At 38.0% G+C, this 26,816-nt stretch overlaps 2 protein-coding genes across 3 annotated transcripts in view; one reads left to right on the top strand and one right to left on the bottom strand.

Annotated features, from left to right (window-relative positions):
* Positions 1-3,986: 3,986 nt before the first annotated feature.
* SYAP1 (synapse associated protein 1) lies at positions 3,987-23,102 on the bottom strand. Its single transcript, XM_066176884.1, has 9 exons — positions 22,889-23,102; positions 19,598-19,716; positions 17,252-17,318; positions 15,804-15,877; positions 15,366-15,505; positions 13,672-13,817; positions 9,761-9,819; positions 8,645-8,792; positions 3,987-7,103 (listed from the first exon to the last, which is right to left on the bottom strand). Exons 1-9 carry the CDS (start codon positions 23,082-23,084, stop codon positions 6,976-6,978), a joined length of 1,077 nt encoding a protein of 358 aa, XP_066032981.1. The 5' UTR covers positions 23,085-23,102; the 3' UTR covers positions 3,987-6,975.
* Positions 23,103-23,255: 153 nt separating this feature from the next.
* CTPS2 (CTP synthase 2) overlaps positions 23,256-26,816 on the top strand; it is a 60,059-nt gene continuing 56,498 nt past the window's right edge. Inside the window, exons 1-2 of one of the 2 annotated variants that reach the window (XM_066176883.1) lie at positions 23,256-23,454; positions 24,866-25,071. In XM_066176883.1, the coding sequence (XP_066032980.1) occupies positions 24,888-25,071 (184 nt within the window). In that variant the 5' untranslated portion in view covers positions 23,256-23,454; positions 24,866-24,887. Of the gene's footprint in view, positions 23,459-24,865; positions 25,072-26,816 lie in introns of both variants that reach the window. The other variant, XM_066176882.1, reaches the window with a different exon arrangement.

Genomic DNA, 26,816 nt, shown 5'->3' with positions numbered 1-26,816 from the left:
GTTCCACCCAACTGGCTGCTGCCAAGAAGGTGTAGTGGTCTCAAGTTTTGACAAGCAAGAAGCTGAAATTCTAGGAAAATTAGTTATTTTAAATTAATATTTAGGATACAACTAAGTATCCATTGGTATAGATTTTTAGTCATCAACTTTTTACTATTTTTTGGAATACTCTCTTTTAATGAACGACAGCCAAGTTTTATGGTTTTCACCGTGCTTAATAGTAGTCTGACATCATGAACGTTCTACAATTACCAGCCAGGTTGACATATCTCTTAGGTACTTCACTGCCCTCATTGCAGAGGCACTCCCAGGGAATTGGCTGAAAAATTAGTTCCTTCATTATGTTTAAGATATCAGCAGTGTGACAACTAGAACAAGATGTTCAAATCTTTAACCAAAGACAACTGAGAAACTGTGAAATAAAGATACTATTTCTTTCCTTACGGTATTGTTACAACATACAATGCAGTCAGGAAACTATTTAATTTTGTCCTTTCTCATGATCATTATGATAATTGCTTCCATTGGAACTTTGAAGAAGGTCAGGACTATCAGAATTTTTACTGGAACATTTCCCTCTGTGACACTGAGTAGGAGCAGTAATTCCTCCAATGTTACTCTTCACAGATTAACTAATCGGAAATTAAAATAAAGGCAAGTGGGAAACAGAAAAATAGAAACAAACCAAAAACCCAACCCAAATCACCACACTTCACAGGATCCTAAAATTCCATGATCGCTAGGGAAGTTGCCTGGGGTCTACTGTGGACAACTGCAAATATGTACTGGCTGGATATACTATATAGCTGTAGTTAAAAACAAACAAGATGCTGGGGTACATGTGGAATGAGATGAAGCAAAATACAGAAAATAAAAACCAGGATGTGTCAGCTCGGTGGTGCTTTCTCCCATGTGCTTGTTGCATGTCACATCTCCCCCCCAAAAAAATTACCTCCAAAGGTGAGTATTAAAGAAACTGCTACACACTATTTGGTATATGGAAAACTGCCCCCATTAAAATTTGAAATTTGAAAAGAGTGAAGTTTGAAACTTCTTGCTTGGCTCAAGAAAGTAACTTGTGAGACATGCAAAGAAGGCAAAGTTCTTCTGTTCTCCCGTGTCACACATTGCTCAGGTAAATTCAAAACCAATTAAAAGATTTCCCCCCTTCACACATCAATAAATTCTTATCCCACAATACCAGGAAAGTAATGAATTGGTTTTAAAAAGGAGCTGTACTTTTTTATGACTAAGAACAATAGCCAGTTGCATGTTTGTGTAAACATACTTTGCAATAGAATTCAGATGTCAGCCACTGAAAGGAAGGGGAAGGGGCGCTGTGGCCCACGGTGAGGAGGCAGATGGTTGGTGTGGGGCTTGGGTGAGCCTGGCACTGCTCTCTGACACTGCTCCTCTCCTGGGTTACAGCAGCCAGGACTGGGGGCCTGACACCCAAGCCAGAAGCTACTCTTGCACTTGTGACTTAAATATGCTGGTGATTTTCTTCTTTCTTGCTTGCTTCCCCAGACCAAGGGGATGCAGACCATTCCCTACTGTACCCCTTGGCACCTGGCCTCCAAAGCTGGGTTGCTTGTCATCTCCAGTGGGAATAGCGCAGTGGCTGGGATGAAGAGATTGCCAGCTGACTCAGGGCAAACATTATTAGTGGTCTTTCCAATTGCATGTAGCCATCCTGTTTTCAACATGTGCTCAGACATGTCAGCTGACTAGTAAGTAAATCCACAGCTAGAGAAACCCAAGGTGGGTTGGGTAACAACATTCCTCTACCTGAAGGATCCTTTGCACCTGCTTAGGCAATGGTTCCTGCTCTTTCATGTACATGCCCACTAGTTTTTTGACACTACATCCCACCAAGAGATCGTTTCCCCATCCACAGCAATTATCTGTGGAAGCTCCTCTCCACCCCAGTAACATCCTTACAGCAGAACGTTTCATCCACCCAACACATGATGGGCTTGAAAATCTTGTTACACATGATACAGGATGAAAGGTGGTGATGATACAGCACAACCAAAACTGTTTGATGTTTAAATTGCTGGCATCAAAGGGCACAGGGCCAGCATTAAAACATTTCTGAAGTAAGTGGGACAAGAAACTGAGTATATCAACCCATTCTCTGGCCATTATTTGACTGTGAGGTTAACGGGTTTAACTGGGAAAGAGAGGAAATGCAGAAAAGCAGCAGTTTTATATTTTCACATTTGTGTACGGAAACCATAGCCACGAGAAGAAATAAATAAAACCAACTGCAGAATTAAGGTTTTATGCAGGCAAGTAAAAAAAACCCCAAAACACTAAGCATGGTTTTCTTTAGAGCATCATATATCAAAGAGGGGATCAAATATTTATTCTTCTAATTTTACATAAAGTCCTTAACCAAAGGCATTTTCTTGTCTTTCCCTACTTTGCCAGGATCACACTGAGACAAAGTAACCTATCTACCTATGTAGTTTCGGGTTAATTATACCTGCCAAGTTTATCTGGAGAGGTTTGTCATAGATTCCTGAATTAGCAAAGGAAAATATCCCCAACCTGTCCATAATGAAAACCAGTCTTTTAGGAAACAAAGCAAGTGATTGCATTCGTAATTTCTACAGAGAGCCATCTCACTACAAATGATAGTGAGACAAACAAATGCTAATTATTTTGGTTGCCCCTTATCTCTCAACGGTATCTAGTTAAAAGTAACAGCTGTAAAGTACGATATAATTTCTTTAATATATTTAGACACTGATACATGTGGGCTTGCATTTATATGTATGCATGGTCTTGATCTATCTACCTATCTATCTATTGCAACTGCTGGGCTATACTGAGAATAAAACAAAGCCATGCATGTCTTCTGATATTTTTGTAGAAATTGTTGCTACCTCCAATAGTTAACTGCAATATATACAAAGAAAACATAGCAAGAAATTAGTTGACTTACTTGCCATTTTGGTAAAAAAAGTTAGTATGATGATCTAACACAAAAAAACCTTCAAATACTTAAAAGAGTAAAGCATTGAAAACTAGTATTTTGGAAGGAAAATCTACTAATGGGTAATATTATTTAAGGCTAGGCTACTGTACTGCTGTTACAGATCTATCAGTCTGCACTTACTGAGACATAAACATGTCAGGCCAGAGAATAATACATCTTGTGGACTTCTGCTGAATTGAAACCCAGGCCATTATCAGGATGGTAAACAGTTTTGATTTTTACCTTTTTTTCTTTTATATATTTTCTGTATTCTTTACACATATATTTGTAGCTTTGTAGCTTAGCTTCAGCATTTTCCTAGGCAGGAAGACAAAACAAATTCCAGGACCCCTATTCTATCTTGGTTCTCCTTAGAAACCAAAGTTGAAACCAGCTTTTTGAGACATTTTTGTAAACAGGGCCTGGTCCCCACTGAAGGGGGGTAGAATCTAGAAGCTACTAGAAGTAGGGGGATTACTTCACCAGGCGTGTTGCTAAATGTGGGGCTCTTGTCAGATATGCCAATTTGCAAAATCTATAAAAATTGTACGTGCATCACGTGAGGCATCTTTGGTGTCTTCCACCTAACGAGCTGTGCATCTGAGGATCCTTATATAAAGGTACGCCTTTTTATCACCCTGTGTCTGGCTCATATTTTTAGGATCAGAGAAAAAGGCATCAATGGTACAACCACATTCTTGACACAGCCCTGGGACTGAGGGCCCGATGCAGCTGCTTCTGCTTGGCAGGGCACAGAGAAGTAACCAGACACACTTTGCTCCTTTCTATGTAATAGATATTGCAAAGTAAAAGTCAATAATATGTGAGTGGCCAAGAGTTCAAGGATGCATCTCAGAGTCCAGTAACAGAGTCCCGCACATAGGGTTATTCTTTAAATCCACAAAGTTAAAATTGACATCCTGCATTTCAGTACTACATGTATCACCCCACCAACCACCAAGATCACCACACAGCAGAGACAAAAAAATACTGAGGCAAAAAATGAAAAAAATGAAAAGTTTACTAGAACAATTCAGGAAACTGAAAGCTTTGATAACAGATCACCTGTTAAGTGATTACATAAAAATGTAGGGGAACTTTTCACTACACTTTTCTTATTCCCAGATTTTACAATCTTTCCTCTTCATCCAGACAGATTAAATTTTAAAGATTCCTTATGGGTATTAACTAATACCAACTGGAATTATAAACTAATAGTTGAAGATGATTTTCAGTGCACAGATAAGTAGAGATGTTGGTATCCCAGAACTATTCTAAGATAACTTACATGATTCTTGGGTTATCTTTGCCCCGTTTCCCAAAAGTTAATTAAAAAATCTGCAAGTTTATCTTCTAAGAAAATTTGTTAACTATCTTTTGATTTGTTGCCAAACTGTACTTTCTGTCACACTGTATCCACAGGATGATGTTATTTACATTCATTTTTGGTTTTGTCACTGATTTCATAGCACTGTTTTGTTGGATTTTAGCATCTGCACCATCCCAGTGCTTGGAACGATGTTGTTAAGAAAAGATTAGCACACTTGCTTATGTAATATACTATTATGACACATTTGGCTACAAAGGCATGCAAAATTCCCCATGAATGTGAAAAGGTCTACGTGTGCTCCTCCCACGTAGCAAGTGGAATGAAGAAACTTTCCCTCTTCCCATGCACAGTAAGAACTGCTAGGCACTTGTAGCACCTACCTAAATGAAAGGCAATAGGCCAGGCCTGAAAACTGCAGGATTATGGAGAATTTACTTCCGTTTTCCAGCTTAAAACCAGACACCCAGATTTGAAAATATTAATATGACTTTTGATAATAGACTTTAAATATCAGAGCTCAAGTCAGATTCAGCCTTGCTACTTTATTGTCTTTTCTAAATGCAAATTTAAGCAGTGGGTTGGTTTCTTTTATTTCATAGATATACTCGATTTTCACAAAAAGGGGAAAAAGAAAATTTTATATGAAGGAACCATGTTTTATGAGGAATGGAATTTAATATCTATGACCACTATATAGGTTATGCTTACATGAAAAGAAAGATGAAGCTTGATGTACAAGCCCCATGCAAATAAGGCCATCATATTGAAGACATTACAAATGATCAGGCTTGTTTTTAAGAAAGCAGACTTTTGGAGCTCTCAGTCATCCGGGGAATATTTGCCACTATCAGAATACAACTACCCATCTTTTTAGACGGTATCATGTCAAACTGTACAGCAGACAGATCCTAATACCTGCATCTTAAATCTAGAGCAGTTGCATTTATCAAGACTAACCATTGAGCTGTGAATAGTCTTATTTTTATAAGCGTAACAGGTTTAATTTTTGTCGTCTGTAATTAATCCCAGATACAAAAAGCTCCTTAAGTACCTCTTATTTACTGTGACTTACCTCGCATCTATTAACTAAGTGAAAAACAGTATAAAAATACAAATTGTGCTTAAAATGGTTTGCAGTTGAGAAAGTGTATGGCAATAAACCAATTTGAGAAGCCAAATGTATGCACGTTTAAATCCATTCCTTTTCCATAATGAGAAATAGAGGAGAACTTTCTGTCCAAGTTGCTAATGGAGACAATTTTAAATAGTCCTTTCTTACAGTAACAGCAGTGGAAACTACTCAGCTCTTTTCATTTCCCAGGAGATGAATATTGACTGAGTAATTACAGCTATAATCTCTTCAGTCTCTTTACAAAAGTTTTCTGCAGAATTATGTCATTAAGACAGAGCTTACTGTATGTAACAGGCCTCTAATTCAATTGTGCTTAATGGCTCTGACCTACTTAATTTTACCCATTTTCCTCTGTATTTGGAATTTCATGAATGCTTTGTCACAGAAATTTATGAAATATATGACAAACAGAAAATAAAATTTTCATTTATCTATATATAAAGGTACTGACTTAATGGTATAACCACAGGAGACATCCAGGTGCCTATGAAGAATAAAAAACCTTTTAGAGAAAACCCCCCTATTTTTTAATTTAAATTCTGTCTTAAGGACTGTAAAAAAGTGTATTTTAAAAATCTGTGTCTGAAGCGTATTTACTCCTCACTGCCCTCCTTCCAAATAAATGAGCCAATTTTACACATATTTACAGTATTTAATAAAGATGTCCAAACCAGTGAAAGTTTTAACATAAATGTTTCAGCACTTAAAATAAGGAGAAGCATTTAATTTGCTCTCAAGACAGTAAAATTAAATGAAAACATAACAGATTGTTATCATAACAGATAATAACATAACATTCCTTCTGCAGAAAGAATGCATTAAACCATTTGCCTCAGTATCTCAATATGATTAACAACCCCAAATTTAATTCAAGCAGTTACTAACTCTATCCTAATTTAAATGCTTAAATATTTGCTGCCTGACTGATAAATAATCAGCTTCTTTTGGAGTCTGCATTAGCATGTTTTACCAAATCCTTGAAAGTTATTCGATAGGGTTTTCTATAAATTCTTTGGCTACATACATTAACAAAGTTAAATACATGTGAAATCTACCAACTACAAGTACCTTAAAAATAGTACACATTTACAGATTATACAGGGATCAGAGTGCAAATGTCAAGAAAGAATTGTTGTCAAGGACTAAGTTACTCAAAACATCCATTTTTACATCCCTAACAGAAGGCTGTACACAAAAAAAATTGCAGTTCTTAGATTTAGAAATCTCTTTGAAGAGCTTCTTGATTACCTAAAAATGCCTCAAACTGAACCACTGCTTCATGTATTAATGTCATCACTTTTAATTATAACCTGCAGTATCTACCTCCTTTTTTTTTCTTTTGAAGACTATAAAAGTTCGGAAACTGCTCATATAAAGAACAGAAATACTGGTTGTATTCCCATATGGAATTATAATGATTTTAGAATTTTTTATGTCTTCTGAAGATATTTTTGTAAGCAAAATATGAAAGCAAAAATCTATGTCAGTCTTCCGAAAGAGCTTTGGGCTATAGTGATTTTGTGAAAATGTTTAATTTTCTTCTTGCAGCATTTCTTCTATTTCTTTATCCCAGTTTTCATCACGCTTTTCTGATTCTGTCACCACCTCATACTCTTGAAGCTCCTGTTGTAATTCCTTTTCCCAATCAGCAGTTTCTTCTAAAAGAGACAAATGATGTGTAAGAATTTAACGGATAATATTGAATGTTGCTTATTTATATAAAACTAGATGAATTTGCACTGAATTGCTCTTATGCCCCCTAAACTTTATGGACTATACTCCTTAGAAACAAAAGGAACTTCAGAAATTTCACCTCCCTATTGATCACAGGTAGGAATTAATTAATATACAAAGCTATATTCCTATATGTATACTATAATAAAGATATAAAGAGCAAATACACAATTAAGTCGTTATGAGTGTCCCTTTGCAATATCATTTTCTACAGTCTTTCACTCTACTATCAACTGAATCTCCCTTTGCAATTTTAAATCTCCATAAAAAAACAAAGTTTGTAAAAGTGTGGATATACTGTTACTGAAAAAAGAAATCACGATCAAGTACTGCAGCTAGTTTAGAACCAAGAAGAAGGTACTTTCCTCACTTGACATTCGTAGCTAGGCAAGCTCATTTAATCAGGGTTAAAGGTAATCATATTTCATACTTCAGGGCAAAAAAATGAATCAGAAGGCATTCCTGTGCTGTTAATCTCTGTTTTAATTAGCCCTACCTATCATAGGCAAGAGTGTGGGGGAGGAGATGGGCGTTTGATGTGTTACACGTTGGTTGGTACTTCAGCCTAGATAGGGACGTACGCAATTCCAGAGTCCAAGTCAGTCCAGCCAGCTGAGATTTCTCTGGACAAGTAACACATTAATGACCTATTGAAACACTTTTCATCAAAGAACTAGATGCAAGAAACTGCTATTACTCATTACAATTTCTCAAGCTTGGCTATGTATTGGACAGAAGAAAAATCAGAAAACAATGATTCAGCAAAATCCAACATGCATTTTAAGAAAATTCTGCAAATTTTGTGATATGCATCTACCTACAGAAGTGTTGTCATAGTAAATTATGTATGGCCAGAGTCACATCACCACAGACTGTTTTTATGCTCTATAGACTGATATTAGTTCTTCTGAATTATTTTACTTAATAAGTGCCACTTAATTTCTTATCATCATTCTTCGAATTATTTGTTAAATTTTAACTGTTCCAAATGCCTGTAAACCTTTGTAGGCAGAGGCCACTTCAAGCTCATAGTCTGTTGCAAATGTTGCCTTTTTAGCTGCTGCCAAAAGAAGAAAACAGAGCCTGACTTTCAAATACTGTACTTTACCTACATGATGTCAGTTAAAGAAAACAGTTATTATGCAGAAGAACCTATGAAAGAGAAAGGAGGAAAGAAAAAAAAATACCCTACACTCACTTTCATATAAGAGCAAACTAAAACTCCTATGTTCTTTGGATTTAAACCACTCACAGTTAACATTCTGTAGAAGATGTGGTTTGACCATGGCAAAAATTATCATTTATTTCTGCAATATCTCATTGAAGGTTGTTTCATACACTTTGGAAAAAATGGTCACAGATCTTTTCTAAATTGAATTACAACTTTTTTTTTTTTTTTTTTCCTTTTAAATCAACCTGTCTTAGAATTGCTCTATGTAAGAAACAGAGGTAATAATAGATTTACCTTCTACTGCTGAAGTCTCTTCTTTCTTTTTATCTAGCACTAGCTGTTCCATTTCTTTTCTTAGATCTTCCTGATTCAGATTACAGGTATCAAAAGCATCACTCACAAATTCTGATACACCTGGACTTGTGGAAATCTCTTCCTCATCCTGCAAGAAGACACTTTAGTATAAACTTATTCAGACAGGGTAAAACAAGTCACCAATACATACTTCCATTCATGTGACTGCTTTTAAATAGAGTTGACTAAACCCAAACGCATTACTCTCAGAACTGTTTTTCTTTATTGGCTACTTTTCCTTAAGTTTTTTTTTGTACAAACCAAAATGTTACATAGCTGTAATGAAAATGATCTGCCTTACATTCTAGGCTGTCTTTTTGTGCTCTCTTAACTATTTTAACTCTTAGTTTGTAATCTTCAGAAACAATAATAAACTCCTGAGTAGTTTAGAACAGGACCTAAATATTAAAATTTTCACCACAATTCAGTAATAGTTTTCTACACCAAAGTAAGATTAAGAGAGGACTATTCTTTGGAAATCTTTGCCTGCTGTGTATTATTGGCAAGAGAATACACAGCTCTGCTTCTGCCAAGAGTGTTCTCTGGCACCAATTTTACAACCCAGAAATGAACAAGGGTCATTATGTGGCTAAGGTAAAGGTTTTTGCAGTACCAAGCAAAAGTGAAATAAAACAGTGTTGCTATTGAAATGCATAATTTAGATTTTTTACACTTCAGCCTCACTACAGCTTGAAGAGCTGGACAAAACATGGCACACAAATATATTTTTATGAAGGAACTGCTAGTGTCTCAATGCAATGCTAACCTTCTACTCCAAACATTTTGGGAATTTCACTCTTGACAGTAAAATCACATCATAATATGCAGGATACTAAGGACAACATTCTTCAGATAAACTACTTTTCTGCTACTGAAAATGAGTTTCAAGATCATATACAAAAAATTAAAATCACAGCAAAACAGCAGCAAGTTAGGACTGTCAGATACTATATTATTATGGTTTCATAGCAGAACTTATTCAAAAAGATGCATAATTAATTATTAAGGAACACCTTCACATACTAAATCTCAGATAAAATATAACAGCATTTTTACCTCTTGTGATTTTATTTGAGGCTTTATTGTAACAGGCGGTGTTTTTGGCCGTACTGTTTCTATCAAGAGAAAAAAAAAGTAGATAAAATTTAAATATATAAAAATCTCATTTAATTTGCATAGCTATTAAATATACAAGGAAATACTGTATTTTACTGTAACCTTGTGGTTAAAGGCTGAATTTAGCCACAGGTGAACCATTTACAGAAACAGAGAGAAACAATTTTCTATTCTTAATAAGGACATATTTAGCAAGCCATTTCCTCATTATGGCTCCAAACTTAATACACAGGACCCCTCTGACCCTCAAAATGACATCCCAAGCTCTTTAAAGTTACAAATACATAGACTTGGTCATGAAATCCAGTCACTGTTTATCACAGAAGTTCTCAAACTCCCCTGGCTGGGTGCTACTGCTGATATGAGTGCCAGTTAGCTCTTGGGCAGACCAGACTGCACACGTACTATGCACCCCCCTAAGGGCACATGAGAACAATGTTCTGCAGCCTTACCTTTCACACAGGTAAAGGAAGTCACTGAGAAACAAACCCTAGAAGCTGGTCTCAGTTTCCTAAGAAAACTCACTGTGCATTCTCTATTTAAGCATGGTGCTAGGAAGACAATGATTGTTTACAAGCAAGGTTAGATCTTTTCCCTGGCAGATAAAGGAACATCCCAGTTTTCTTCCTCATGCAGCTCTCAGGGAAGAGAAGTTACAATGAAGAGCCAGGTGGCTGCAAGAACAATTAACATACAGGGGCTGTGGTAGTGGTGGAGTGCCTGCTTAGCAGTTCTCTTTGCTTAAACATGCAAAGCAGCTCTGAGCTTGCAGCTCTGCTTCCTACAGGGTGCCCAGGTGGACTCTTCTTGCTAACTCAGCAATTTCTGATTTTTTTGTGTTTAATTTTTAAAATTAAGACCAGTTTTAATTAAAACCATTCTCCAATTGGTAGCTGTCACTGCTTTTATAGCTCATCTACTCAGTGCCCGCTGCTCTGTCCCATCTTCTCTTTTCCTTCAATTTTCCTATCTCCAGAGGATTTGTCACTGAACCCAACACTGCAGCAAAAGAGGCTCCAGCATTCCCTGCTTGGGGAAGCTGTAGGACACGGCAGTAATGCTTTGTTGCTCAAGAGAGGTGCCTCAGGCCCCACCTGCTGCACGGGTGCAGATGGGACACAGCTGCTCTGCACTGGCCCATGCGTCAGGTGTGACTGACGCACCATTAGCCTCATTCTGGACCTACTGGCCTGGCATCATCTCTTCCACTGTGGTGTCCTCTCATCCCAAGATGACTTAGTTCCTAACTACAGAGCTACTAATACCTAGAGAAGGACTAGAGCTTGGCATTTTGTTATAGATCTTATAAAGTCTTTACACTAGAGTATGAAATGTCTTCCATTTGTCTTTTTTCCTTTCACATCAACCACACTCATTAAAGTTTCTAAAAAGAGCAGCTAAGGAGGAGACAGAGAAATGGAAGGCTAACAATTCCATTCTATAGACACTCAGCTTTAAGAATAAACCCTGAACATTATGAAGAACTACCAACAAGCAATTACTTCCACGTTTAGCCTCTAATTAGGGAATCCAACTTTCAAAAAGGTTACTTAAACCAAAAATAACACATATGATTCAGAGCTTCCCAAATCTATGCAATTTCTGAGTCAAACAAAACATGCATTTACTACAGTCTGGTACATGTATCTTTGTCATTACAGAACATGCAGTCATTAGAAAATCTATCTGCATACATCACACTGGTGGTTTGAAGGGTAGAAGAGCTGCAACAGGCCAAAAGACAGTGGAGGTTTTTTTGGTTTTTTTTTAATGAGGATATGTTTTGCTTTAGTCACAATGGGAATTTTACTAGAACCCAGCAACTTTCATTTTGACTGAATGGTACTTTCCAAGGGTTTGGATGACTCAAACATAACATTTTTGTTGTTTAATAGGATCGATGCCATCTCTCCTGTAAAGATGAGACACTTCAGGTAAAACAGCTGTAGTTTTGGGATAGTGAACAACTGTCCTGAATAAAAGTAGTGGGAAATGGTGCCTCTTGGTCTACAGTATATTCTGGAGTAGCCTGTCCTGTCAGCATTGGCTACTACAGAATCTACTCAGAGAAAACTACTTTCTCCAGTGTAGGTGGGGACCTTGCCTAGGCTGACACAAAGACACTCCAACAAAACAGAAGCTATGAGAAGCACAAGACAAACTGACAACAAAGGCACATATGCAACATGGAAGCCCAGCTTTGTAAATCCACCTGAAGCCTCTCCTACACCCCAAAGTTCATCCAAGGAGCAAAGGCCCAGCTGAGTAACCTTAGCTCAGACTGTGCAGAAGACTACTAAGCTGTGCAAAAGACCTGTGAAAAAGTCTATAAAAAGACTAAAAGAAAGGTGACTCAAGAGGAAAAATACCTACCTGGAAAGATATTATATTCAAAAAGGAGGAAAAAGGAGTTAACTTGGCAGTGATCAGTTGACTGTCAGTCAGGCCAGCAGCATCAACAGGACATAAGTATTAGTGGATTTCATGGATGACAATTCATTGATATAGGAAATACGAGAACCATTCCAAGGTGCAGCAAAGGCTTTCTCCTTCTGCCCAATGCCTACCCTGCCTGCCAAGATCCTTCAGGTGTCTTACCAGGGGTGGTGAGTATACCTAGGTTAAGCTAAGATTTAATGAGCTACTGCTTATCTTTTGTGTTTCTGCCAGCAACTAACTGCTTTACACTCTTTTTAAGCCACAGATATTCCTGCTTGCAGAATCTGTAAACATGCAAAGAGGTCCAGTGGTTCATAAGAGGGTCAGTAAGAATCACCTGTAGAAACTGATCAATGTAACTGAAGATGCTTTTGTTGAAGCAGCTTTTTCATCTCAAGGCTGAGTCCCAGGTAGCCTCCTGGTCCCCCTTTTTTCTGTTTCTCAATACATTATGGGCCTTTCCACATCCTACCACCACACACAAGTAGTTCTACTCTCACTGATTTCTGTTTGGCATGAGAGATGAGCAAAAGCCAAGAGCAAACCATATGCCAGCTGGCTGGGTTGGCTAGTACCTGTGGTCTGATCAAGTGAACCAAAGGCATCTCCTACTTCTTTTTGACAAGTCAAAAATCACATCTAAGACCACTAATGGTGATGAGCTGTTAGAAGCCAAGTACAACATTTCTTCTCTTTAGATTTTCACCCTTCTGACAAAGCTGGCTGAAACTGGAAAACAGCTTAAAAGCACCAGGAGCCTCCTTGTCCCCAGTCTACACAAAGACACCAAGTATGGTGAGAGAAGCCCTGATTTAATATGCAATCTAGGATAAATATGTAATGGCACCTGATGTATACAGTGAGCATTTATTGATGCCTAAAGATTTTTAGCTTCTTTTATATATTTGTAGCTTTGTAGATTTTTAATATATAGATGTATATATCTAGCACTTTCTCACACTTCAAAACAGTAGTTACCCTTTCTCACATATTATGCTACATTCTTTAAATTCTGTTTGGTTTTATTTTCCAGAACAGTTTCTAGCAAGGACATCCTGTCTAGCACCAGCACATGAGCTGAAATAATAGAATACATTGTAGATATAACAAGATATAGGGCTAAGAACACTTGGAGGGGCTCCAATGGGGCAGATCGAATGGTGTATTACCAGGGTAACTGTTCCTCTATTGGATGTACTTGTTAGACATGATAATTAATTAAACTTATAAAAATTGTGAAAATGCAATGCTGCACATGCGTATAGGTATTAAATGTGCAAATGAAAGCTTTCATTAAAAGACTGCTCTTTATGTTATCAATTTTAATATTCTCTGGGAAGTTTTTCTTCCAATTTTAGGCAACAGTGTGACACTAAGTCAACAAACTGTGCTAAAACAAATGTTTCCCATACCTTTCAGTTCACTGTCCTCTTCTCTGCCTTTGCTCTCTTCCTTTCCTGCTGCTTGCTGTTGAGCTGCAAGTGCAGTGAGTTGTGCAGACTGTTTAATTAGGGATACCCTATAGAAATAATTTCTCCAGAATACCTCCTCCTTTACACTAGAGAAAACAAACAGAATTTGATTATTACATTTGGAATTTGGTTCCTTTTACCATCTAGCACTGAAATAAAATATGTAGAGAGGAGAAGTACACATAGCTGCTATTTAAGTAAAAACTTAAAAAAGAAATCTGTGACATTAACACATTCTAAAAAGTCCACCATTTTAGAAGTTCCTTATCTCTCACAAGGTATTTGCAATTGACTTGAACCTAAAATAGTAATGTTATAACTCTAGAAAAAGCTTAACAGCATGCAGCAATACATGGTATGGAAAAATATGATGCTTTCCATCTCTCCTGACAAACTATGTAAACAAACCCAAGAAGCCAGACAACCTCGTTCTCCTCCCCTCTAAGCCAAACACTCTATTATTGTCAAACTATAATTGCCTACATCTTCCCTAGACATCAGGTGGAACTGGAACATCTGTGGTGGCAGAAGCCATTCCTACATTGCGGAAGTACTTTTCCATTATCTGTACATCTTTCAGCAAGTCCACAGAATCTTTAGTAACCAGAAACTGCCAACTTGGAAATGACCAGCTCTGGTAAGTGGGAGACTATCCCCTACCTCAGGTAACATTTCCCTCTGAAATTCATCCAGCAAGAAAGAAAAGACCCAACTTTAACCCACAGGCAACAGAAGGCAGAAATGGCAAGATCTATGGGGAGGAACTTGCGTAGGTTAAGAAAGAATGAAGTTACCTTCACACCTATTCAGGCAAACAGTGACCACTGAGACTAAGAACAGGTGAAAAAAATACTAAGCAATGTGGTAGAAAAGGCAAGGATAGCATGACCAGAGGCTGAAGACAGCATCAGAGAATATGGACAAATCTTCAGAACTGACAACAGAGAAGAAGGTAAACAGAATGAGGAGCTGGGAAGGTTTGTAAGAGGAGGAGATTTAAGACAGAAAATGTCGCAAGAAAAGATTTTCTTTCTGTTTTCATCCTTAGACAAGAAGAGTAATGTTGGGAACTCTCACTTAAATATAAGGTTGAGTTGTGAAACAAGCACTAGGAACAAAGTCTGGGACTGGACAAGGAATAACAGGAACAAAGCTCTGCAACAGAGCTTTTCCCATTTCCTCTCAAAATCCAGTTTTTCTTGCTTGTATTGCTCCTTTTTTTGGTGACACATTCTATTACCATTTCTCCAGGGGTGGTCTCTGTAAGCATCTTTCTGGGATGTCAGTTACACCAACAGACCTGAACATTTTTATTTTTGCCTTTACCTTTCTTTGGAGAAAAAAAAATCATTTAATTTAGCACATTGGGCATGGAAATACTGAGGGCCTCTCCCATATTTGAATCAACAGGGCCTTATTAGTTCTGTCTCACAGATACACTTTTTTCCTTACCTCAAATAGATAAACTGCAATGCAATGCAATACTCCATGTATTAGACACTAGCATAAAAATATATGTACACATCGGAAGAACATAAAGAACTGAAGGAAGTGAAAGGAACAAGGAGTAATTTATGGGTATTTACAGACACATTAAAAGCATGATAGTACAGTCACCAGCAGAAATTACTTACTGTTTGGGAACAAGGTCAAATCTCATCCTATTGAGAAGCTCATCTTCTTGTAACATGACCAGTGCAACAGGGTACATTTGATCAAAGTCAAAATGAAACTGCACACCTGCTGGAGGATCCCGCAGAAAATTCCGTTTATCCTTTGAAGAACATATTTATGGCCATTAAATGATATCAGAAAAAGGACACCATATTTCACACACAAGAGCAGCAAAGCAATCTGTAAAGCCCTTATAAAACTAAAAACTACATTGGGGATCTGCTTGGGTTCAAGTTGAAAGTCATAGAACTATTTACTCTTGCACATGATTGGCGTGGTAACAGACATATTAAAAGTATCTTGAAAACACGAAATTTAATAAACTTACTTTAAAAAAAACAGTAGTTTTAATTTCCCCAAGAGAAAATTTCAGATCTTACAGGAAGTGAAATACTTACTGCTGATAAAGCCAGTATTTGTTGTTGAATTGTCTCTTCTTCATTGCTGTCTGCCCAGGGAGGCAGTGCTGCTTCTAGTATTAAAAGGAGGAAGATAATTGCATGCATATTACTTGAAAAAAACCCACTCCAAGTAACAGACCTTACATAAGGTAACAACATAGAGTGTCACAAAAATAAACAGTCACACCAGCTGGCCAAGTCATGGTGTCTTTTTCCTAAACTAAGTCCATGGCGTAAGCGAAACCCTAGGAATGGATCTTTGCTTACCAGACGTAAAAAAAAAAATCACTAAATAGTTGCCGATCTCTGTTATTGTAAAAAAAAAAAAACAACTGTGGGGAATTCTTTTCAGCATGCATCAGTCAGAATTTGGTGCCCCTTAATTTAGCTACTGAAGTAGTGCTGTATAACTGATTAAATTGCCTGCAAATAGTATTTCCAGATCCACTTTAAATATGTAAACTTTGTCTAAATTAAGTTTGCAAAGTTATTTATACCCAGAAGATGCCAATTGTTTAACAATGGGAAAAACGTTATAAATTTGTTATGAATTACAAACTGTTATAGCCTGAGTAAGCCTACTCCAGTTCAGCTGGTTTGTATCATTATGCAGATACTTTCAAAATACTTCTTTGGGCTGTACAGAGAGGAAAATAAACTGCTGCAGATGTATAGATATTTATCAATCTCTTCACTGTCAATGCAAATTCAGCCTACAGAGACAATAATGATGCATCTGTAGCAGATAAATAATTCTTGTGCCCTTAAACTAACAACACTTATTTGTCTGTGCAGCTGATATCAGCAAGATTTTTCACCCACATGGATCCACATCAGATGCTGATGCTACTTTCAGTCAGGCCATCTGTTACTCCTCCTCTGGCCAATCTAGCAACCTATTTGCATGAAGCTTTTGAAATATATTAAGAGAATCCCAAATTTACTAACAGACAATAAGATAGAAATACAGACAACACAACCCCATAAGCAATCTTGCAAGAAGAAACCAGACTAATATACTAACTAAAAACACTGTGAAAATTTTTATCACAATCCATTTAAAACCAGCTCATTTTAAAGATTAACAGAGTCACTACGCACTCAAAATGTCAGAAATTATTGCATTCACATAACACATTAGAAAGTATGAAAGTCAATGATGAAAGACAATGTGAGAAAATAACTTTGCTAGCATGGTGATCTTTGAGTTTATTTCACAAAGCAGAATTTGGTTAAAAAGCAAACCTAAACCAACTACATAACATAATGCTAACTTCACTTAAAAATATCGTCTTCCTATTCCACCATATGCATTGAATTCTGTAATAATGTACTTCATTAAATAGTGTTTTGATAGATTAGTTCTAGATATAGCTCAATTATGCAGCTTTCATCAAGGTTTCACTTCTGTGGTGTTAGGCATCATTACAAAAAGCATACATTACCTGATTTTTTGGTTTGCTGCTCTTGGACAAATTTCTTCTGTTCCTTCTGAAAGTCTCCAATAATTGTCTAAAATAAAAATTAGGGAACCACAATTAAAAAAATAAAATAAAATTCACTCTTCTTGTTTTATGTTCAGTCAGAAAGAGCTTTCAAATACAGTGCATATTCTTATATCCATGGTGGCCCTTCTTGTAAGTTATAAGTATTTCATGTCAATCATACACTTCCTTTTACTGAAACATTTGATTCTGCATTTAAAACTATGGCATATGCTTTCAGAATTATATTTATAGTTTTATTAAGTTCAGGGAACAAGGAAAAGAGATGGAAAATCTTAGCGGGTAATTTGAACATTGGCGTACTCTGCATATCCGCTTACTGTCTCACCTTAACAAACACAGACAGCACAGACTGTTCAGATTTATTTCAACATGTTTTTACAGCACTAACACTTAGAGATATCTTTGGCCTTACAGAAGTTTCAAGAGCTGCTTAAGAAACATATCCCTTGCAAGAACGTGGACTTCCAAAATTGTAAAGTTGGATTTCAGAACACCTGCTTAGCTGAAACAAAGTAACTTCTCCACTTAGGTTGTTGACAAATTTTCATGAAAAAAAAATTTAGAAATATTCTATGTTGAATTTAGAATTTAAAAAATGGAGGATGGTCTCAGAATTTGGAATGTCATAATCCAGAAGTAAGAATGCAAATGTTCTATGCTTGAAAACAGAGGCAAAAAAAGATGAAGCTAGAAATGAATACTTAAAACCACTCACAAAATACAACTTTTATGTGGTGAGGTCTATGGATTAACAAGTTGCCAAAATGCACAGAAGTCTTCAAGCTAAATCCTGATAAATTCCTATACATTTTTTTTCCTTCAGTGATCCGGTATTTCAGTTTAAAATTACTATCAGTGAGAGAACTACAGTAGTGTCAGTTATAAAAAAAAGATTATTGTGGTTCCTTCTGGCTTAAAATTATGTTAATTTTTTCTGCTTATGGAATAAAATAATGTATATGGTATTAGAAGAAAGCTTTGTGATGGTACAGGTATAATCTTGTTTCTCCTGTATGTAATACTGATTAATCGGAACAGGGAATTCATTTTACTCTAAGACATTTACAAAAAAGAAGAAAATGGTATTTTAGGCATGAAATATGCCATAGGTACTTAGCTACAGTTTCTTAAGAGCATTATTAATAGTGTATTAAATTAACAAATAATCTTGTTACTTGATTTTCCCTCTCTGATGTAGATCAAAATTACATTAGACTCTGATATTACTATAGAAGGAAAAAGATCTCTGCTATTATTATATGGACAACTGTCAATGAAATCTGAAGACAAAATGCAAAATGTGATGGTAATAGAAATTAATTTGATGTCATTTGATGATTCATTTGGAAGACAACATGAACACTAATTATATCAAGAAGCAGAATTCTATTGTATTTAAAAAAATAAACAGGCAATACTGTAGTTCCCCGGAAGGGCTGTCTGAGAGACAGGAGCAGGAAAAGAGGTTTGCCTGTGTCAGACACTCCTGGCTGCACAGCCCTACTACAGTGGGGATGGTTTGGACCAGTTCCCTTCCCCTTCCAAGGTACTCTCAACAGCAAACACAGAACACTTCATGGCACTTATTACTGCCTTTTTCTTTTTTTTTCCTTTTCCTTCTGCCAAGTTTGTGGCTTAAAACACTGGATGAACACTTTCTGGCTCAAGTTAAGCAACTGGAGCTGACAGACAGGAACAGAGAGGGCAAGAACTACGTGGCAGGGTCAGGGTGGGGAAAAGAACAGGACAGTAACAAGGTGTTTCATCAGCCCACTGGTTCTTACGAAACTGTACCTGCATACCCCTAGGGTCCTAAGGTACAATATGTATAATGCCAAACTAATTCTGACTTTTGCACAGAGGTGCTTTTAAGATACCTCATTCCTTTTCCCAACTAAATAAGCTGTGGGGCAAAAAGAAAGCAGTCCACACGTCTTGAGACAAACATTCCCCAACTGCCTGTCTCAAATTCTTCCAGCCCTTCCACCTACATCAGCATTTTTCATATTTTCTTCTGGTCTTTCTCCAGGGTATCAACATCCCGAGGGAACTGAACAAACACAGGTGCAGCACTGAGAAAAGCAGGGTGATCTTTTTTTGGCAACTGTACCATGAATAAACACTTCAGTCACATTCATCCTGACAGGAGATATACAGTATCTCTTGAAAGACAAAGTATCTAAAGACAGCTTAAAAAAATGTTATCAAATGCCAGATATGCCACATGTTGTAACAATGGTAAGCAAACAGATCTTTTAGATCAAGTGTCTAGAAATAAATTACCTTATCGATGATACTGTCAATTTTTCCTTCTTCTACAGACTTCTTTATTGTCTGCGCTGTTTCAGCAACAGACTCAGATATCTTTTTTGTAGCAGCAGAGGCAAAATTGAAGAGGTAACCTTTCACAGACAAAAAAAGAAAGACCTGAGAATAGATTTCTTTACATCCAATTCTCTTTGTACATTTACTTTTCCTTCTCTTTAGACATTTGGACACCTACTTTAAGGTTTCTTTAAAAATAACTTAACCCAGCTTCTGGCCTACAAAAAACTCCTAAAATGCCATTTATCCTTTTCTAGTTTATATTCTTTAACTATGATGATGATGATCACAACTTTCTGTAAATCAATTGTACGTGAACCTTGTTTACTAGATCAAACATTGCTAATGGTCCTCGAAATACTCCTTTCCAATGAGTTTTCTGAAGCAACACGTCTTTCCTGATTTCATGTAAGTATTTTGGAGACATTTAGCCATAAAGTAACTTAGCCACAGTATTAAAACAGACTTACATTTTTTAAGAAAATCAACATGCACAACGAAGTCTTATAAACTGAGGCAGCAAATCCATGAAAAATTTCAGGCAGGTAACACCTCCTTCAAAAATCTTAGCCTAGAAGCTTGCTCTTGACATTTGCCCTTATCTATTTTGCATTGTCTTCCTCTCTTTAGCTCCATGAAAAGCACTGTGGCCCTGTTGGCTCATTTTTCTGAGCCATATTTTCTGAAAATATTCAGTGTCAGAACAGCAATGAAGAATATTCTCGAAGAGTCACATTCTTTGTATCAGCAACGCTGAAGTGAAGAGAGGTAGCAGGGAAAGGACTGCATACACATAGCATGGCCATCTGCACTGTACTATTCTATTTTAATTAAGGGGAACAAACTTGCAAGAAGCAAGATGCATATCATAAACCTTCAGAAACATCAATATCAGCTTATTGACAAGCGATTTTAAAACATTGGTGCTATTTCTCAGATGGTATGATGTCACAAGCACTTAATTCTATCTGAATGGTTGCATTACGACTGCAGTACCTCAGTTCCAGTACATACATACACATTGTGTCAGTGCCATAGCAAATAAAATAATTGCACAAGGATCTAGATAGATTGGAACATTTGGGCAAACATCAATGGCATGAAATTTGACAAGAATAAATGCTGGATTCTGCACGTGGGATGAATATTAATTGGGAGAGGGATGTCTGGAAAGCAGCCCCGCAGAAAGGGATCTGGGAGTGCTGCTTGGTAGTCAGCTCAAAAGGGGTCAGATATTTCAGTTATTCCAGAATATCACCTTTGACTTTTATACAGGGGGTTGTAAAAAAAAAAAACCAACCAATCAACCAACCAAAAAAACCCCCGAACAAACATCCTCCCCCCACTAAAACCTAGCACTTTGGTTTCAAACAAAAGACCATCTTCCTTCTCAAGAACTCTCAAAAAATCCAGTTTCCCTATGGGTTAGAAATGTGAAAAATAATCTTATTAAAAAAAAAAAGTTCCTTTAACACAAGATTCTTAACCACTGGTAGAATGAGTTACTTTGGAACACTGATGTCACCTTTTGCAAAGCTGACTATTCTCTGTGGTGGATAAAATGTTCTCATTATGATATCACCAAACCAATACCAAAGTATGCAGAGGTCTAGCCAAGCCTTAAGATAATTTTTTATATGCAACTTTTGCTTACAAGTCACAGAATGGAGGTAACCAAACATCCTTCAAGTACTTACTAGCATCTTTTATATCTGTTACACACCCATCACAAGATTCAGGTATAAAAAAAGGTCAAGTTCTATATTTTAGATATAGACACATACATTATTCCCCTTATGAGAGTAGAGGAAGCAGCAACCTACTGGACTGCTTACTCTCTACCAGCTTTTATTGGCTGTTTCATGTATCCCTGGAAAGTCTCTCATATCCTATTGTTTTAGGTGCAAAATGTGCAAAGACTGTCTGGTGACATTCTGGCATTATTGCACAAAGTGGTTTTGGCCAGTCCTGGAACCACACTGAAGAGCAAAATGTGTTGTATTTCCAACAAGGGCAAATATTCTTTTGAACTAAGGTACTTATAAAACTGCAGAAAGGGTGGTACTTAGCCTTGGAAAAATAGGATTAGTGGTGGAAAACCACTTTCAAATGACTAAGAAACTCATCTTCCATCTTACAAGTGTATGCCTGTATTGAGAATACGTACCTAGCAATATTTCTATTATTAGTTCACATTGGCAAAACACTCATAATTTCTGTAATGGCATGAACGTGAGCAAAAAGTAATGTCTATAAAGCTTTGGTTTTACCAGCAAAATTCTTTATCTGCCAGGGCATTCTTTTTATACAGCTCCCCAGGTTGTCAGCCATGCAGAGGTTTCTAGGACTATGTGTTAAAATAGCAAGAAAGCCTTTCCACCTCAACCTAATCTGGTGTCACAGACAATGGACACATTGACCACTAAACAAAATTTTCACTTACAGACCAAGTTATGGGACAGATCATTATATAGATAATAGTCAATACTTATTCTTCCCCTGAAACTCAAAGTCCTTTTTCCTTCCTGAACAATCAGAGCAAGCAGCAGATTAGAATCAATTTACCACAACTAGACAGGCATTTGACCAAACCACACAGATTAAACTGCTGCAGTTCAGATTGCCCAAGACAACGCACAGTAAAGAACCAGCTCAGATTAACCTCTCAGATGACACTGATCCGGAATTTCAGAGCATCAATTTTTTAAAAAATCCAACCCCCCGCTTTAAAAAAAACCTTTCGTCATGAGTTTAGGTCTGTACTTTGGATTAATTTTACCCGAGAATTCACTACAATAGAGCAGGAATTTTACTTATAGCAAATTACAGCTTTGCCCCATCCTTGGCAGGGCGTTCAAGGCCAGGCTGGATGGGGCTTTAAGCCTGGTCTAGCAAAAGGTGTCCCTGCCCATGGCAGAGGGGTTGGAATGAGATTATCTTCAAGGTTCTTTCCAACCCATTCTGTGATTTTAAGCCTGCAGACATGTTCGACAAAATCATCAAGCCCCATTATTATTTTCCTACGAGAAAATGACAAACGCCCATAGCCAACCCACGAAGAACATTACTCCACGTAGACAGATCTGTTCTCGCCACACACAGCCCTCCTCCCATAGTGGCAACAGAAAAGACATTTAAGAAACGCTACTCCTTTAAAAAAAGCTCTGAAAGAGGGGAAAACGCAAAGGCACACTTGCAGCCTTGTTTCCGTAGCTCATATTTGAAAGCCGGCAGCCCTGGGACACTCACTGCCGAATCCCTTGGCCTGGTTGAGCAGCGCCTCCGAGTCCCCCTGCAGCTCGCCTTGCTCCTGCCCGGCCAACCCTGCCTCCTCCTCCTCCTGCTCCTGCTCCTGTTCTGCGGGGCCGCTCCTCTTGCCGGCGGGCAGCAGCTGCTCCTCGCCCGCCCGCTCCAGCCCCAGCCAGCTGCCCAGGCCGCGCAACATGGCTGCGGGCGGCGGCCGTGCCGGGGCCGCGCCGGCGCCGCTGCGCAAACCCGGGCGGCCGCTGTCGCCGCCGCTTCCGCGTGCGCCACTTCCGCCGGCGGCCGCGGGACGGGGCGGGCCCGGGCGGAGCGGGGCGCGCCGCACCTGCCGCGCCGGGCGTGGGTGCCCTCGGCGGGCGTGTGCGTCCCCAGCCGGGCAGTCCCCGGTCCCCGCTGCGCTCGGAGGCGCGTTACCTGCAGAGGCTGTGCCGCCCGGGCAGGTGCCGCTGCCGCCCCCGCCCCGCCGGCGGTGCGGTCGGGCTCGGCTCGCCCTCGGCGGGCTCTCCTCGTCCGCGCTGCCGGGCTCCGGTCGGAGCAGCCGCCTTTAACACGTGCGTAAGTCAGAGGCCTCTCCCCCCCCGGCCTCAGCGCCCACGTTTGGGGTGCAGCGCCCACAAATCGCTGCTGGAGGCGGCAGCTCCTGTAGATAAGGCTGGGCACAGTAATCCGTGTGCCACTTCCCAGCAAAGTGATTTCTTCCAGTATTCGCTTCAGCTCTCCCTCCCCTAACTCTCTTTCCTTCATCTTTTACATGTGACTTCCCAGACCGCCAGCAGTTCTCTGCACCCATTTCAAATAACCGCGTTCCCCGGAGCTGCTGGGATATCGCTGTTTTTGCTAAAATCACAGCAAACTTTTCATTTTGGTTTCTGTAAGCAAGGTTTAAGAGTTCTAAAGTGGCATCTACTCAATATTTATACCGTTGTTGAAATTAGCCCCCCTATTTTCCTGAGTAGAGCTTTGAAAATGCCTTAGATGATTATGATAATGCTTACAGCTAAGTCGGCTGAGTTTTGAAGGAATAGTCTGAAACAGAGGTTGTAGGGTCCAAGTCTCAAAATCTTTGCTATTAAAAAAATTACATATTAAAATGAAATAGCAGGGAAAAGTTAATTTTTTATATTCCTTTTTCTCCTGAGTTAAATACTTTTAATGGTTATGGTTCTCCTTTTGATCATATTGACAAGCAAATATTTTATTAATTCCTATTACCAGAAGTATAAGAGCCTTGATAACAAGCATTGTTACATTGCTGAACTCAGTCTCCTGATGAACCAGGCCTTATTTATGTTACTTTAGTATAATAAAAAGAATAATTAAACTATTTCTTGACCATCTACTGCTTTATACCAGCAGCTGAAGAATCTCATGCTTTGATTTATACTGAGGGTCATTAGATCACCTGCTGTTGCTTGTTGTTTTGGGTGAATTGGGTGTTTAAATAAGGGAAGATTTTCTTGACTCTAGAGTTCTTGCTCTATGGGGAGCCATGCTGTCACTGGTCAGAAATTGTTCAGTGATTAGCTTCCATAGCCACCTGCATGGAATGTGATTCCATTTACAGATGAGATCCAAGTCATCCTGTCTCAGATAGGTGGAAAAATGCAGCTTGTAGCTGATGAACGCTGGTGCCTTTGTTTGCTGAAATGTATAAATAGTAAAAAGTTTTTGTAGTCCTTTTGTGGATTTGCCACCCAGCATCCCTTTCCATGTAGAACTGTAAATTAATACCTTAGCTCTGTGTGTCAATCAGCCTCATCAGGACCTGTTTAGGGACAAGATAGCTGTTTATCTTACATATTGGGGTATAACCTGGGAGAGGTGAATCCTGCTTCCAGATTCCAAAATGGTAATTTTTATTGTATGTTGCTGAAGGTCATTTCAGTTTAGATTCTTTGCAGGTTGAGTCTGTGATCTTCCCAGACAGTGATGTTCACCAGACGTACATCTTTGTTTTTTTAGATTTCCAGCTCAAGGTCTGTGCATGTGTGCTGATTTTCCAATGAAGTACATCCTGGTAACTGGTGGTGTCATCTCGGGCATTGGCAAAGGGATCATTGCAAGCAGCATTGGCACCATTCTGAAATCATGTGGTCTACGTGTCACTGCAATCAAAATTGATCCTTACATAAACATAGATGCTGGAACCTTTTCACCATATGAGCATGGTATGAAGATTAGTGCTGTTCCCTTTCACATAAACATTTGTATTTATAATAATGTGTTCTGGTTTTATTTTTTCAAAACCAATAGTGTGGTGTTTACAAGTTGTTTTATCATTATTTTGAAAGTTTATTGCTTACTCTGTGTTCTCAAGGACACTGTCTGCTCTAACTTAAGAAACAGAAGCCTGTTTTTTTGAAGATGCTGTTATAAGCAGACACTTCCTTTCTCCACTTAATGCAAAAATACCACTTTACTTGGAAAATCCTAGCTGCATTTATTTGCTTACTTTTAGTCCACACCAAAACTTTTGGAACTGAAGATAAATGTGTGTATTTCCTTAACTGAAAAAACACTACTTTGCGTTTTAAGTAGAGGAAGAGCAGAGCAAATCAGACCTCTCTTAAAAAGCAAAATTTGCTGCACTTTACGGAGCAGATGTGCCGCTGCTTAAGCAGTTGAGTGTGTCCTAAGACTCCTGTGATGACTTGAGATTGTGAGGTTATATTCCTTCCCTGGACCAGGTACAGGGGAGGGCGAACATTATGGCATGTAATTCTTTTTTCACTGAAAATTTTCTTGCTGCTTGTGAAGAAACACTGGCTTGCTGTCTAGTAGATGGAAGTTACATGAGCTGGAATGGCAAGCCTCCTTCATTAACATTTTGACAGAAATATGATATGATTAATTTTGTGATTTCAAGTAAACTCTAGAGGCTTTTTAATAATATTCTTTTTTATTCTTTTCTTCCAAGGCCTGCTTAAGAGAAATGTTGATTCCACTGCTTCTTGGCAGAAATGATGGCTTAGTATAGAGGATGTATTCAGTGCCTCACAGAATCGCTCTGTTGTATACATTGGAGTAATTTGTTAGGCATTTCATTGAAGTGGAGTCTTGTATTTTGGTGGGATATACGTATCTGTAGTCCACTTTTTTTTTTTTTTTTTTTTTTTTTTTTTTTTTTTTTTTTTTTTTTTTGTGCATTAGTCACATTCCTTGTTTTGCCGTTGATTTATTGGGTCATGGCTAAATATTTACAGTTTTTCTGAAGAGCTTTCCAGCCTTACCTCAAGATCTAGCCACTTGAGTTCTATCAGAAGTTGACTAGATTCAGAATTTAGAGACTCCTTAGAGGGCCAAGAAAAGTGTGAACCTGAAGGGTATTTTAAGTAGATTTTTCAGGGTCAGAAATAACCTTTGCTGTGGACACAGTGAACCAGATATACTGAGTGAAACAGCCGACACAGAAGCAGTGATCACATTTGAAGAAACATTTTTGTTCATAACTTTACTCCTGATCTAAACCTCAATCATTAAAATAGATCCAAACAACAAGAATTTATAGTGAAACACTTTGAACATGTATAGTAATTCTTGCTTATAAAAGCATAGTTTTTCCTCTCCTGCAAGTAAATGAATATTTTATTTGTTACTGATTTATGATTTCTAGAGTTTGTTTTCTTCCAATGAAGGAATATTCTGCTGTTGAAATGCTGGTTAAATATTTATGTTGCTTAAATATTTTGGCAATATAATTTACATTTTATTTGCAAAACTATATGTGTCTGAGGAATGGACATTAGATGTAAAACTAATGACTTGGATATTAAGTCATACAGAATGGCAGTGCAGATTGAGTTGCAGTATGGACTTTATTGATATACTGGCATGTATAATTTTAATTTTTTTTCATCTATTTTAAGATATCTGTGGTATTCCTGCTGTGTATTTAATAATTTCTGATTATTTT

Source organism: Chamaea fasciata, unplaced genomic scaffold (assembly GCF_029207755.1).
Source record: "Chamaea fasciata isolate MVZ Bird 193981 ecotype frontalis unplaced genomic scaffold, bChaFas1.0.hap1 SCAF_2, whole genome shotgun sequence".
NCBI classification, from domain to species: Eukaryota; Metazoa; Chordata; class Aves; order Passeriformes; family Sylviidae; genus Chamaea; species Chamaea fasciata.
This window is presented reverse-complemented; position numbering and strand designations above follow the sequence as displayed.

Bases quoted from the DNA above. Each gene is read 5' to 3' on its own strand.
- SYAP1 (XM_066176884.1), bottom strand. From the start codon at position 23,084: ATGTTGCGCGGCCTGGGCAGCTGGCTGGGGCTGGAGCGGGCGGGCGAG. The intron at 8,793-9,760 runs GTAAAAATGCTG...GTCTTCTTGCAG, and splicing joins CTCAAATAAAATCACAAGAG to GATGAGGAAGAGATTTCCAC. The intron at 7,104-8,644 runs GTAAATCTATTA...TGTCTCTTTTAG, and splicing joins AGAGACTTCAGCAGTAGAAG to AAGAAACTGCTGATTGGGAA.